The sequence below is a fragment of the Rhinatrema bivittatum genome, chromosome 8 (genome assembly GCF_901001135.1).
Source record: "Rhinatrema bivittatum chromosome 8, aRhiBiv1.1, whole genome shotgun sequence".
NCBI lineage: Eukaryota > Metazoa > Chordata > Amphibia > Gymnophiona > Rhinatrematidae > Rhinatrema > Rhinatrema bivittatum.
In genome coordinates this window covers 195,252,125-195,266,018 of record NC_042622.1, presented here as the reverse complement: position 1 = coordinate 195,266,018, position 13,894 = coordinate 195,252,125, and the positions used below count along the sequence as shown (strand labels likewise).

The 13,894-nt window shown below is 42.8% G+C and overlaps 2 protein-coding genes across 4 annotated transcripts in view; one reads left to right on the top strand and one right to left on the bottom strand.

Annotated features, from left to right (window-relative positions):
• LOC115096998 (solute carrier family 13 member 5-like) overlaps window positions 1-6,234 on the bottom strand; it is a 227,180-nt gene extending 220,946 nt beyond the window's left edge. For all 3 annotated transcript variants that reach the window (XM_029612371.1, XM_029612373.1, XM_029612372.1), the window contains exon 1: window positions 5,933-6,234. In XM_029612371.1, the coding sequence (XP_029468231.1) occupies window positions 5,933-6,049 (117 nt within the window). In that variant the 5' untranslated portion in view covers window positions 6,050-6,234. The remainder of the gene's footprint in view (window positions 1-5,932) is intronic.
• XAF1 (XIAP associated factor 1) overlaps window positions 5,903-13,894 on the top strand; it is a 48,247-nt gene continuing 40,255 nt past the window's right edge. Inside the window, exon 1 of the mRNA XM_029612375.1 lies at window positions 5,903-5,983. The gene's annotated coding sequence lies outside the window, so the exon portion shown is untranslated. The remainder of the gene's footprint in view (window positions 5,984-13,894) is intronic.

Genomic DNA, 13,894 nt, shown 5'->3' with positions numbered 1-13,894 from the left:
TCCCTCTCTAACCCCATGTATGTGTGTGTTGTGGGAAGGTGAGAGGGAGGGTGTGCTTGAGTTGGTAGATTCCCCTTTGAAATCTCTATGGATTCCCCCTTCATCCTGTGTGAAGGGGGTGAGAGGATGTGTGTGTGTATATGCGCTTGTTATGGGGCTAGTGTGAGTGGTATTAGGGATGAATTAGATGTGTGTGCGTGTCTGGGAGGGAGTGAGCTGGGTGTGTGTGTATGCGCACTCTGCTTCCCATATGGGTATGTATTGGGAAGGTTGTATGTGTTGTATGCGTTAACCTTTAAAAAGGAGATAGAGCAGCTTTTAAACTAGAACAAAGGGGAAAGCCGACAGTGGCTCAGCAGCGCATGGTTCGGAGAGAGGTATCTTCAAAGGATACTAATGATGCATTAGAATTAGGGCATCCCGACAGTGAGGTTCCAATAATTAGAAAAATAGTCCAAGTGCCTGTAACTAAAAACTCACCTGAGCTAAAAAATTCTAACTTATCCCTATCAATTAAAAAGCAGAATGAAAATACAAACAAAAAACAAACTTTGAAATGTTTGTATGCTAATGCCAGAAGTCTAAGAAGTAAGATGGGAGAATTTATTTATTTTACTTATTTATTTAAAGATTTTTATATACCGCGGTTCGTTAGCAAACATCACCTCGGTTTACAGTGAACATTAAATTAGCAACAGGCTTTACAATAAAATTAAATTATAGCAAAATAAGATTATGAACCATAGTAATGTAATAAAAAACATTAGATTAATTAGAATTAGAATTAATTAGATTAATTAGATTAATTAGAATTAGAATGTATAGCAGTGAATGATGACATAGACTTAATTGGCATCTCAGAGACATGGTGGAAAGAGGATAACCAATGGGACAGTGCTATACCGGGGTACAAATTATATCGCAATGACAGAGAGGAGCACCCGGGGGGAGGTGTGGTGCTTTATGTCCGGGATGGCATAGAATCCAACAGGATAAACATCCTGCATGAGACTAAATACAAAATTGAATCTTTATGGGTAGAAATCCCTTGTGTGTCGGGGAAGACTATAGTGATAGGGGTATACTACCATCCACCTGGTCAAGATGGTGAGACGGACAGTGAAATGCTAAAAGAAATTAGGGAAGCTAACCAAATTGGTAGTGCGGTAATAATGGGAGACTTCAATTACCTCACAAAACACGTTGCAAACAAATTTGAAATTTCGTGTGCTTAAGAATTTATCTCACGATGTGGACCATCATACCACCCTTGGTTAGTTTAGGCAGTAAGCCCCACTTTCAACCATAACGGGTCATGTTTAATCATCGGTCCTGAATAGTCTTTAAATTTTCTTTCTTCTTTATTAAATTCACTTTTTTTATCGTTTTTTGTTCATTTATAGTAAAATATTTTTAACGGAGTAAAGAGCGGACTTGCCTTATTTGTGCGGAGCGCCTCCACGCTTCCAGGATAGTGCCTTCACTCACTTGTGCAGAGCGCCACCGCGCTTCTAGGACTTTATCTTCAATGCTGCCGTGCTTCACTTGTGCAGAGCGCCACCGCGCTTCTAGGACTTTATCTTCAATGCTGCCGTGCTTAGTGCTTAAAAGGCAACAAATTCCGATCGAGGGTGCTCGTATGACTTAGAGCTCCTATAGTCCGACGTACGTTTCGCAGTTGTGCTGCTTCAGGGACTCTGTCCTAATCGGAAGATTTAGGCTTAAGAAGAACACAAGGTTAGTTCCCGCCAAACTCTTTCAATATGTTAAATGCCTTCATATTTGCTTCCGTCTAAATTCATTATAATGCCGCGTTCAGTCGCCTAAAGCTCTTACCGGCATTACAGGCGACTGAACGCGGCATTATAATGAATTTAGACGGAAGCAAATATGAAGGCATTTAACATATTGAAAGAGTTTGGCGGGAACTAACCTTGTGTTCTTCTTAAGCCTAAATCTTCCGATTAGGACAGAGTCCCTGAAGCAGCACAACTGCGAAACGTACGTCGGACTATAGGAGCTCTAAGTCATACGAGCACCCTCGATCGGAATTTGTTGCCTTTTAAGCACTAAGCACGGCAGCATTGAAGATAAAGTCCTAGAAGCGCGGTGGCGCTCTGCACAAGTGAAGCACGGCAGCATTGAAGATAAAGTCCTAGAAGCGCGGTGGCGCTCTGCACAAGTGAGTGAAGGCACTATCCTGGAAGCGTGGAGGCGCTCCGCACAAATATGGCAAGTCCGCTCTTTACTCCGTTAAAAATATTTTACTATAAATGAACAAAAAACGATAAAAAAAGTGAATTTAATAAAGAAGAAAGAAAATTTAAAGACTATTCAGGACCGATGATTAAACATGACCCGTTATGGTTGAAAGTGGGGCTTACTGCCTAAACTAACCAAGGGTGGTATGATGGTCCACATCGTGAGATAAATTCTTAAGCACACGAAATTTCAAATTTGTTTGCAACGTGTTTTGTGAGATAAGTGTGGTTCGTTGCACGTTTTCTATTAACTGTTTCTGTATAGTAGACTTCAATTACCCCAATATTGACTGGGTAAATATATCTTCGGGACATGCTAGAGAGATAACGTTCCTGGATGGAATAAATGATAGCTTTATGGAGCAATTGGTTCAGGAACCGACGAGAGAGGGAGCAATTTTAGATCTAATTCTCAGTGGAGCACAGGACTTGGTGAGAGAGGTGGGGCCGCTTGGCAATAGTGATCATAATATGATCAAATTTGATTTAATGAATGGAAGAGGAACAGTGTGCAAATCCAAGGCTCTCGTGCTAAACTTTCAAAAGGAAAACTTTGATAAAATGAGAAAAATTGTTAGAAAAAAACTGAAAGGAGCAGCTACAAAAGTAAAACATGTCCAAGAGGCGTGGTCATTGTTAAAAAATACCATTCTAGAAGCACAGTCTAGATGTATTCCACACATTAAGAAAGGTGGAAAGAAGGCAAAACAATTACTGGCATGGTTAAAAGGGGAGGTGAAAGAAGCTATTTTAGCCAAAAGATCTTCATTCAAAAATTGGAAGAAGGATCCAACAGAAGAAAATAGGATAAAGCATAAACGTTGGCAAGTTAAATGTAAGACATTGATAAGTCAGGCTAAGAGAGAATTTGAAAAGAAGTTGGCTGTAGAGGCAAAAACTCACAGTAAAAACTTTTTAAAATATATCCGAAGCAGAAAGCCTGTGAGGGAGTCAACTGGACCGTTAGATGATCGAGGGGTTAAAGGGGCACTTAGAGAAGATAAGGCCATCGCAGAAAGATTAAATGATTTCTTTGCTTCGCTGTTTACTGAAGAGGATGTTGGGGAGGTACCCATAATGGAAAAGGTTTTCAAGGGTAATGATTTAGATGGACTGAATCAAATTACAGTGAACCTAGAAGATGTGGTAGGCCTGATTGACAAACTGATGAGTAGTAAATCACCTGGACCGGATGGTATACACCCCAGGGTTCTGAAGGAACTAAAAAATGAAATTTCAGACCTATTAGTAAAAATTTGTAACCTATCATTAAAATCATCCATTGTACCTGAAGAATGGAGGATAGCAAATGTAACCCCAATATTTAAAAAGGGCTCCAGGGGCGATCCGGGAAACTACAGACCGGTTAGCCTGACTTCAGTGCTAGGAAAAATAGTGGAAAGTGTTCTAAACATCAAAATCACAGAACATATAGAAAGACATGGTTTAATGGAACAAAGTCAGCATGGCTTTACCCAGGGCAAGTCTTGCCTCACAAATCTGCTTCACTTTTTTGAAGGAGTTAATAAACATGTGGATAAAGGTGAACCGGTAGATGTAGTATACTTGGATTTTCAGAAGGCGTTTGACAAAGTTCCTCATGAGAGGCTTCTAGGAAAAGTAAAAAGTCATGGGATAGGTGGCGATGTCCTTTCGTGGATTGCAAACTGGCTAAAAGACAGGAAACAGAGAGTAGGATTAAATGGACAATTTTCTCAATGGAAGGGAGTGGACAGTGGAGTGCCTCAGGGATCTGTATTGGGACTCTTATTTTTCAATATATTTATAAATGATCTGGAAAAAAATACGACGCGTGAGATAATCAAATTTGCAGATGACATAAAATTGTTCAGAGTAGTTAAATCACAAGCAGATTGTGATAAATTGCAGGAAGACCTTGTGAGACTGGAAAATTGGGCATCCAAATGGCAGATGAAATTTAATGTGGGTAAGTGCAAGGTGATGCATATAGGGAAAAATAACTCATGCTATAATTACACAATGTTGGGTTCCATATTAGGTGCTACAACCCAAGAAAGAGATCTAGGAGTCATAGTGGATAACACATTGAAATCGTCGGTACAGTGTGCTGTGGCAGTCAAAAAAGCAAACAGAATGTTGGGAATTATTAGAAAGAGAATGGTGAATAAAACGGAAAATGTCATAATGCCTCTGTATCGCTCCATGTTGAGACAGCACCTTGAATACTGTGTACAATTCTGGTCGCCACATCTCAAAAAAGATATAATTGCGATGGAGAAGGTACAGAGAAGGGCTACCAAAATGATAAGGGGAATGGAACAGCTCCCCATGAGGAAAGACTAAAGAGGTTAGGACTTTTCCGCATGGAGAAGAGACGACTGAGGGGGGATATGATAGAGATGTTTAAAATCATGAGCGGTCTAGAACGGGTAGATGTGAATCGGTTATTTATTCTTTCGGATAGTAGAAAGACTAGGGGGCACTCTATGAAGTTAGCATGGGGCACATTGAAAACTAATCGGAGAAAGTTCTTTTTTACTCAACGCACAATTAAACTCTGGAATTTGTTGCCAGAGGATGTGGTTAGTGCAGTTAGTAAAGCTGTGTTTAAAAAAGGATTGGATAAGTTCTTGAAGGAGAAGTCCATTACCTGCTATTAAGTTCACTTAGAGAATAGCCACTGCCATTAGCAATGGTTACATGGAATAGACTTAGTTTCTGGGTACTTGCCAGGTTCTTATGGCCTGGATTGGCCACTGTTGGACACAGGATGCTGGAATTGATGGACCCTTGGTCTGACCCAGTATGGCATTTTCTTATGTTCTTATGTTATGGGGTTAGTATGAGTGATTTGTGTGTATTGGGGAAAAAACAGTGTGTGCATGTGAATGTTGGGGGTGGATGGGCATGTGGGGGTGTTTGTGTCAAGGAGAGGCTAGGCATGTGAGGTAAGTTTTCATTCATTGTAAACCGGTTTGATTTGTATCTAATGGAAGAAGATCGGTATATAAAAACTAAAATAAATAAATAAATAAATAAATGTGTGGATGGGAGAGTTGGGGTGATTAGGGGAGGTGGGGTTCCATGTGGAGGGGGGGTGAAGGGTTGTGCATGTGGAGGGGAGTTGGGGATTTAGGTGCATGCATATGTGGGGTGGGAGTGTATGAGTGGGGGTATGTGTGGGATGGGGGATGCACTTGTGTGTGGGGGGGGATGAGGGGATGCACATGTGTGTGTGTAGTAGGGATAGGCACTTGTTTGTGAATTGGGAGTATGCATATGGGGGGGACAAGAGTGTGCATGTGTGGGGTGTGTGCACACGTGTGGTGGTGTATAGGGTGCGACTGTGGGGTGGTAGTGTGCATGTTTGGTGGGGTGAGATGGGGAAGCAGTGGGGTGCATGTGTAGGGTCCCTATGTGTGTGGAGGCGTGCATGTGTGGGTGGGTGTGCATGGAAAAGAGTAAGCACTGGAGGTGTCGTGGCAGGAAGAATGTGTATGCTTCTCCCTTCTGCTTTTTTCTCTCTCTCCCACTTCTCACCTACTCCAGCTCTCTTCCCCATTCCCTCTTCCACTTTTCACACCCCTCCCTCAGCCCCACTGCTCCCTCCCCTTTCACTGTCCCATTCCAGCCCCACCCCACTACTTCTCCACCAACCCTGGCCCTCCCCTACCCTGGACTCCTCCCACCTCGGGCTTCGGCTTTCGAGGCCTGGATCTGCCACGCAGCTCCTCTACTGGGTTAGTGTCGGGAAAGTTCACTCTCTCTTCTCTCGGCGGGTCTATTGTTTTTTCTTCTTGTTCCATTTTGCTAGTGGGGCCGGGAAACCCCCCACTCGTTGTTTTGCTGCCTGCGCGGCTGCTCCGTTTTCTCCTCTGGAGCCCGGGCACCTCCACCAACTTTTCCGTTGCCTACGCAGCGGCTGAACACATTGGCCCCGCGCTGCTGAGGTCGGAGGTCGGCGCTCCTCCCTCGCGGCCTGCAGCGCCCCCTCCCCCTCCCCCTCCCCTGGGAGGCCATTGCGTGGCGCATGCGCGACGCAGCGAGTACCCGGAGCCAACCTCCTTATAATAGAGTGAGAGAGAAGTAGCCCACACCGAAATGAAACCTGGGACGCCTAGAGTGCTAACTTTTGATTGCTCCTACTTCCCTCCTCTGCTGACTTTGCAGATCCTGTGGTTACCAGTTCACCTCCCGAGCTGGCTCGACCTGGCTTCTGCTTAGCTACTGTCTCGTTAGCTGGCTGCTGTGTGGAGGCATAGCGTGACGATTGGCCATCGGCCGGGTCTTGAACTGGGGACTGTTGGAAGGAGAGACTGATAAATTCAGAATCCTGCAAAAGAAGACATCTGAGGGCCAGAGGACACGACCCGACTGGCCCTTGGCCCGTGGGGCGGGATTGTTGTTAATAAGGGAGTGTTCCCAGCAACTCAAAGGCGTCTAGATTTTGCAGGCAGAACTTGAATGTGAAATACTTGAACCTGGACCTGCTTTGTTTAAATCCAATCCTGACCGACTTATCTGTACTTGAATCTGAACATGAACTTGTATACTTTGGAGAAGAGGGGAGATATGATGCAGACTTTTAAAATGCATATACTATGTATGAAAATCAAACCTTTTCTGGTGGAAAAAAATCTGTAGAGCTGGGGGGGGGGGGTGTCATCACTTTACCAAGGTTTTTCACCAAGTCTGGTATTATCAAACACTGAGAAATACTCCTGAAGATCGACGATTACATTGAGAGGAAAAAATCTTCAGACTGCCTCAGATGGAAAGTGTCAATTTATAATGTATCTTTCTCTATGGCACTGCTGTTGTGAGATTATTTAAAAATATTGTCAAAATGAATGAATTTATCTTAAAAACCCATATATTGTCTCAGGTCTTTCCACAGGCAGTATGGGTGTTGTATATGGAAAGTGCAATGAGAACATATGAAATTTTCAGAAACGTGCTGACTTTTTTTATGGTTGGACACTTTTTCCATCTGAGACAGGTCTTTTTTTTTTTTTTCTCTCAAATTAATTTTAAATCTTCAGAGGTTTTTCTCATTGTTTAATAATACCAGACTCTGTGACAAACCTTGGTAAAGTAAGGATTTGGATTTGAGGGCAGTGTACAATTTTACCTCCTCGGTGTGCTATTGGGGTCATGACATGAAACTCCAAGGGGGAAGACTCAGGAGCCAGGTCAGGAATGAGAATGGAATTTAAAAGAGCTTGGGATAAAGGGAGGATCCCTAGGGGCTAAAGGATGGAAATGAAAAAACAGAGAATCCTGTGCCGGCGTTTTTCCTCTAAAAGAATTTCTATTAATTTTATAATGCCTCCGAAGAGAAAGGGGAGACCCCGGAATTACCCCTCAGTACCTGTGGTCACCTCTGGACAGTGAACGATCGAACAATGCGCCTTGAGACCAGTGAATATGGAGCTAAGAAGTCCGGCTGTCTGGTCACAGGAAGGAGACTGTGACCCGACCTCGGAAGGAGTTTCTCTTAGCCCACTTGACGAAAGACTACCACCGGCAGTGAGAGGGACCTCGACACCGCGGTTAGAAGCGACGACCGAAGCGATTGATCCCTTTCAACCTGAGGGGACGGTAGAGAGGAGAACCCTTGCACCGAATTCCCCGGACAACGGAGAGTCTGGTGCCGGAGAGCTGGAACAGGACAGAGGAGGAGACCGGAGCAGTGGAGGTGAGAGAACTGTGTCATGCCCTCTCTCCTTACCCGACGCCATTCTTAATATATCTAAGCCGGAGGTAGTTACGTTAGATTCGCTCTGGAAATTAACATCAGCCTTGGCTAAGGCTCTGGTGGACTGTTCAGGAAAAATAACTTCAATGTCACAACAAATGGATAAATTGAATAGTAGTTTCTCAAAACAAAAGCAAGAAACTTCGGTGAAAATACTAAATTTAGATACTGAAATTAAACAAGTAAAGCAGGTACTGGCAACATTAATCCAAGACTGTGGTAATATTAATAGAAGACTTGAGAATGTGGAAAACACTATGAGGCATATAAACTTGAGGGTTCTTAATTTCCCCAGGGTGATTGGAGAATTTCCAAGAATGACTATTAAGCACTACTTTACAGAAGCACTGCAAATTTCCTCTGATCAAACTCCACCCCTGGACAAGGTGTATTTTCTCCGTATTCATTCTACCCAACAAGTACAAATGGCCTCTAATATTTTAGAGAACTTAACAACGTTCTTGGAAACTTCGACATACGAGATTGCAGAAAGAACAACTTTATTGATTTCTTTTTTCAATGAGGCTGATATGGGAAAGATCATGCATGCCTACTTTAAGAAAATACAAGCCACGTTTATGGGAGCAAGTGTAAGGATTTATCCTGACTTAACCAAAGTGACTCATCTTAAGAGGAAGAGTTTTCTGGCATTGAAATCTGAAGCACTAGCAGTAGGGGCATCCTTTTTTTTTGAGATCCCCCTGCAAGTGCGTAATTAAACATGGAGGGAATAATTACATCTTTTTCCAACCTGAACAGCTAAAGAACTTTATAGAGGCAAAGAAAAATGTCGCTGCAATAGGCAGCGGATGAGTTCATAGAATTAATGTAATGGTTTTGCATGATGCCTTTTTCTGTGTTGAAAATATTATTATGCCTATTTCTCCTTTAATTTGCAAGTACTCTTCCCCCCTCTTAGGATATTGGGGTCTAATGGGTTTTGTAACAATTGATAGTATTCGTTAAATTTCTGATTTGAGAAGATATTTTTCCTCAATTGTTCAAATCCTATTTCTTTATCAAAGTGGATGCTTTGTAAAATATTAAAACTTAATAAAGAAAAAATTTAAAAAAAAAAGTTTTTCATACTATTTGTTACCATGCACCATATTACGTGAATAAAATCATTTTGTGAACTTATCGCATAGTCCCTTTTGTTTCATTATTTTGCTTTGTTTTGCATTGTTATAAACAATTTCCAGCTACTTAGCTTTATCATGGAGAAACACTTTTTGACCCAGTGTCTAGAGGTATTTGACAAGCTGCCCGACACGGTCCATGTTTCGGCAGAACACCTTCCTCATGGGGCCATCTATAGGAAAACAAATAATCACAAGATTTATCAATAACATTGAATCAAAAATTATAATTATTATGCACGGTAGTGAAGGTGTTAAGGAGTCTCAATTTAGTGGACCCTTGGGCCGACCTGCAGGAGACTGGGAAAGGTGGTCAATGTCTCTAATATGTGGCAGGCTGGGAGGCAGATGTTCAGGCAGGACGTAGAGGTGCTCTTCACCCTGGAAGCTGGTACTCCCCCGAGAGGAGCCCGTAGGAGCCCAACTGCTGGGACTTAGGCGGCTTCACCCTTGGAAACTGAAGCCCCCCCCCGGGAGGAGCCCATAGGGGCCTGGCCGCTGAGACTTAGGCGGGTTCTTGATCAGGACTGAAAACTGGAACCAGACTAGAACAGTAGACAAGTATTGGAACCAGGCAGGCAGGAACTGTAGCAAGACTCGGGTACTGGAACCAGGCAGGAACTGTAGCAGGACTCGGGTACTGGAACCAGGCAGGAACTGTAGCAGGACTCGGGTACTGGAACCAGGCAGGAACTGTAGCAGGCAAGCAGGAACCAAGCAGGTACTGTAGCAGGCAAGCAGGAATGGAGCGAGTAACAAGGCAGCTCACTCTGGGGCATGACGCAACAGGGAACCAGGAGGTAAACCCGTTGCAAGGCAAAGACTGAGTGTCCGCGGCCGGCTTATCAAGGCCGTGGCGTCTGACGTCAGGAACTGGGCGGAGTCACCACTGGCGGGAAACGGCCTAGAAAAGCGTCCAAGTGGCACGCGCCTAGAAGCAGGGTGTCCATGGGAAGCTTCCTGGCGGCGTGGCCCACACGGGGACGCCACCAAACAGGGCACAAACCAGGCCTCCAGAAGTGGGAGTAGGTCCAGGAGCACGGAGGTAAGGGTCTGGTCGTGGCGCTCACGGCCAGAACCGCAACAGAAGGTACTAACAATTGACTCAGTTCAGCGTCTCTTAACACCGTCATCCGGTAATGTGTTTTTTCCACTGGAGAGGGGGCACATGAGCGTCATTTTTAAGGAGCACTTGGCCAATGTGAGAACTCCATGTAAGATGATGATGTTGACGTCAGATAATCCACATAAATGCAATAACTAATAATCATAGGATGGTGTACCATTCAATAGCTGCATTTAACCCATCCGGGTGTACACAATTCAGAGAAAAATCCACCGTTGTTCATGGAAATTTAACAGTGTTTGTGGATCACCCCAACTACTTGTAATAGAAATTTTAACTATTACCCGCCACTTGAGATCCACAAAGGTATGAGATTTTTCTATACAGTGTGCCACAATAGGTGCTTGCATTTTATTTGTGGTAATGCAACTGCGATGTTCAGTCAATCTTGTACGTATGGATCTTTTTGTTCTTCCCACATAGGATTTGTTGCATGGGCACACTATAAGATAAATGATGTGTAGAAATACAGGTTGTATTTGTTTTTGCTTTGTAAATGTTACCTGCTTGATCTGTCCAAGATGAACCAGGAATCGTTTGGGCACACATGGAGCAATTTTGACACAGCCAATGGCCAAAAGGTTGGTTAATTGGCTGAGGAACTTCTGGATGCAAAAAGGAATGAGTCAAGATGTCTTTTAAATTCTTACCTCAACTGTATGCAATAATCGGATTTTCTGTAAATACTGGATGAATCTTTAGAATGTGCCAATATTTACGAATTGTGACAGCAATATGGGATGATTTTGTAGAAAATCTTAACGTGCATATTAGTGGAGGATCCTGTGTGGTATTGTCTTTATCCAAAAGCAACCAAATCCGTTGAGCATTCATTGCTTGTTTGAAGGCTTTTCTCACAGATCTTGGAGGATAGCCTCTGTTCATTAATCATGTGGTCAAACTATATGCTTATGTCAGAAATTCTTCCTTCGCGGAACATAGGTGGCGTAAACGCAAGAATTGTCCAATGGGTAAATTGTCCTTTAAATGATACGGATGAAAATTTGAAAAGTGTAACAGAACATTTTTATCTGTTGTTTTTTTATATAGGGAAGTAATACATTGATCTTCAGCAAGCGTAATTGAGATATCTAGAAAATTAATTTGTTTATTGTCGTACTGCATGGTAAAGTGTAAATTCTGATCAAGTGAATTAATCCACAGTAGAAATTGTGGTAAAGTAGATGCTCCCCCATGCCAAAGAAAAAATATGTCGTCAATGTACCAACACCAATGTGAAATATTTTGATACATCGAACCCGGATATAGGAGCTGTTCTTCAAAATTAGTCATGTAGAGATTGGCAAGGCTAGGGGCCATTGTGGCTCCCATAGCTGTGCCATGTATCTGCTGGTAGAACTGTTCATTAAAAATAAAATAATTTTTCTGCAATGCTATAATGGCTATGGATGATAAAAAAAAAAGTAGTGGGAACCCGATGTGGGCGGGTTCTAGAATCCAAGACTTGATGTAGAACTTGTAATGCTTCATCTTGTGGTATACTTGTGTATAATGCTCGTATATCTAACGTGACCACGATAGTATCCGAAGTGGGTGTAATAGAAGTCAACCTGTTCAACATCTCTTTTGTATCTTTGACATATGATTTCATCTGTGGAATCAGTGGTTGTAAAAATTTATCGATAAAAACCGATAATGGTTCCAATAATCCAATTATACTAACAATGAATCTACTGGGAGGATTGGTTAAATCCTTATGAATTTTAGGGATCATGTAAATAGTAGGAGCTCTGTAAGAATTGTTAATCAAAAAATTATTTTCTTTGATAGAAAGAAAAACAAACACTGTTAAATTTCCATGAACAACGGTGGATTTTTTGTCTGACTTGTGTACACCCGGATGGGTTAAATGCAGCTATTGAATGGTACACCATCCTATGATTATTAGTTATTGCATTTACATGGATTATCTGACGTCAACATCATCATCTTACATGGAGTTCTCACATTGGCCAAGAGCTCATTAAAAATGGCGCTCATGTGCTCCCTCTCCAGTGGAAGAAACACATTACCGGATGACGATGTTAAGAGACGCTGAACTGAGTCAATCGTTAGTACCTTCACTACCGTGCAAAATTATAATTTTTGATTCAATGTTATTGATAAATCTTGTGATTATTTGTTTTCCTATAGATGGCCCCATGAGGAAGGTGTTCAGTCGAAACACGGAGCGTGTCGGGCAGCTTGTCAAATACCTCTAGACACTGAGTCAAAAAGTGTTTCTCCATGATAAAGCTATGTAGCTGGAAATTGTTTATAACAATGCAAAACAAAGCAAAATAATGAAACAAAAGGGACTATGCGATAAGTTCACAATATGACTTTATTCATGTAATATGGTGCTGGTAACAAATAGCATAAAAAACATTTTAATGACCAATGATTAAACATAGCGTGGTGAAAGCACAATGGCGAATGACTGTGCAGAAATTGCACCATCAAGCCTGGTATGAGGTCATTAAATTAAAAAATTGTTTTTGTTTTGGGTCTATACTATTGTTAAATAGAGGTACTTTAGTCTTTCATTTTCACCTATTGTTTTAAATAACATCCATGCCTGAGCTAAACTCTTAACCTTTGCAGTTGCTCTTTTCAGTTTTTCCTAACCATTTTCCTCATTTTATCATAGTCACCTTTTTGAAAGTTAAATGCTGTCGTAGTAGATTTCTTTTTTGTGCTCCGTCCAGTTTTTAAGTCAGATTTGATAATGTGATCACTGTTGCCAAGTGGCTCCAACTCTGTTACCTCTCGCACCAAATACTAGGGATGTGAATCGTTTTTTGACGATTTAAAAAAATCGTCAGATAATTTTTAAATCGTCAAAAATCGTTAGAGTCGCGATACAATAGAAATTCCCCCGATTTATCGTGAAAAATCGTAAATCAGGGGAGGGGGGAGGGCGGGAAAACCATTACACCAAAAAAAACCCTAAACCCACCCCGACCCTCTAAAACAAATCCCCCACCCTCACGAACCCCCCCAAAATGTTTTAAATTACCTGGTGGTCCAGTGGGGGGGGTCCCGGCGCGATCTCCTGCTCTCGGGCCATTGGCGCTTTAAAATTACACCCTTAGCCTCCCCCACCGACCCTTTAAAATTACACCCTTAGCCTCCCCCACTCTCCCGACCCCCCCCCCCAAAAAAACTTTTTACACATACCTGGTGGTCCAGGGGGGCCGTGGGGAGCGATCTCCCATTCCCACGCTATCAGCTGCGCTAAAAAAAAAAAAAATGGCGCCGATGGCCCTTTGCCCTTACCATGTGACAGGGCAAAGGTAGCGCCGGCGCCATTTTGAATATTGGCAATACGGCCCGGGTGCAGGAGATCGTTCCCAGGCCCCCGCTGGACCCCCAGGGACTTTTGGCCAGCTTGGGGGGGCCTCCTGACCCCCACAAGACTTGCCAAAAGTCCAGCGGGGGTCCGGGAGCGACTCAGCACGCGCAGGCTGCTGATTTTGCGCAGCCTTGCATGCGCCGACCCTGGGTTTTAAAATCCGACATAATTTTGTTTGCGCCGGTTGAGTGAACAAAAGTACGCACGCACACTTTTTTAAAATCTGCCCCATAGTGTCATTCCTCCACCAATTTGATCCATCGTATTATTTCG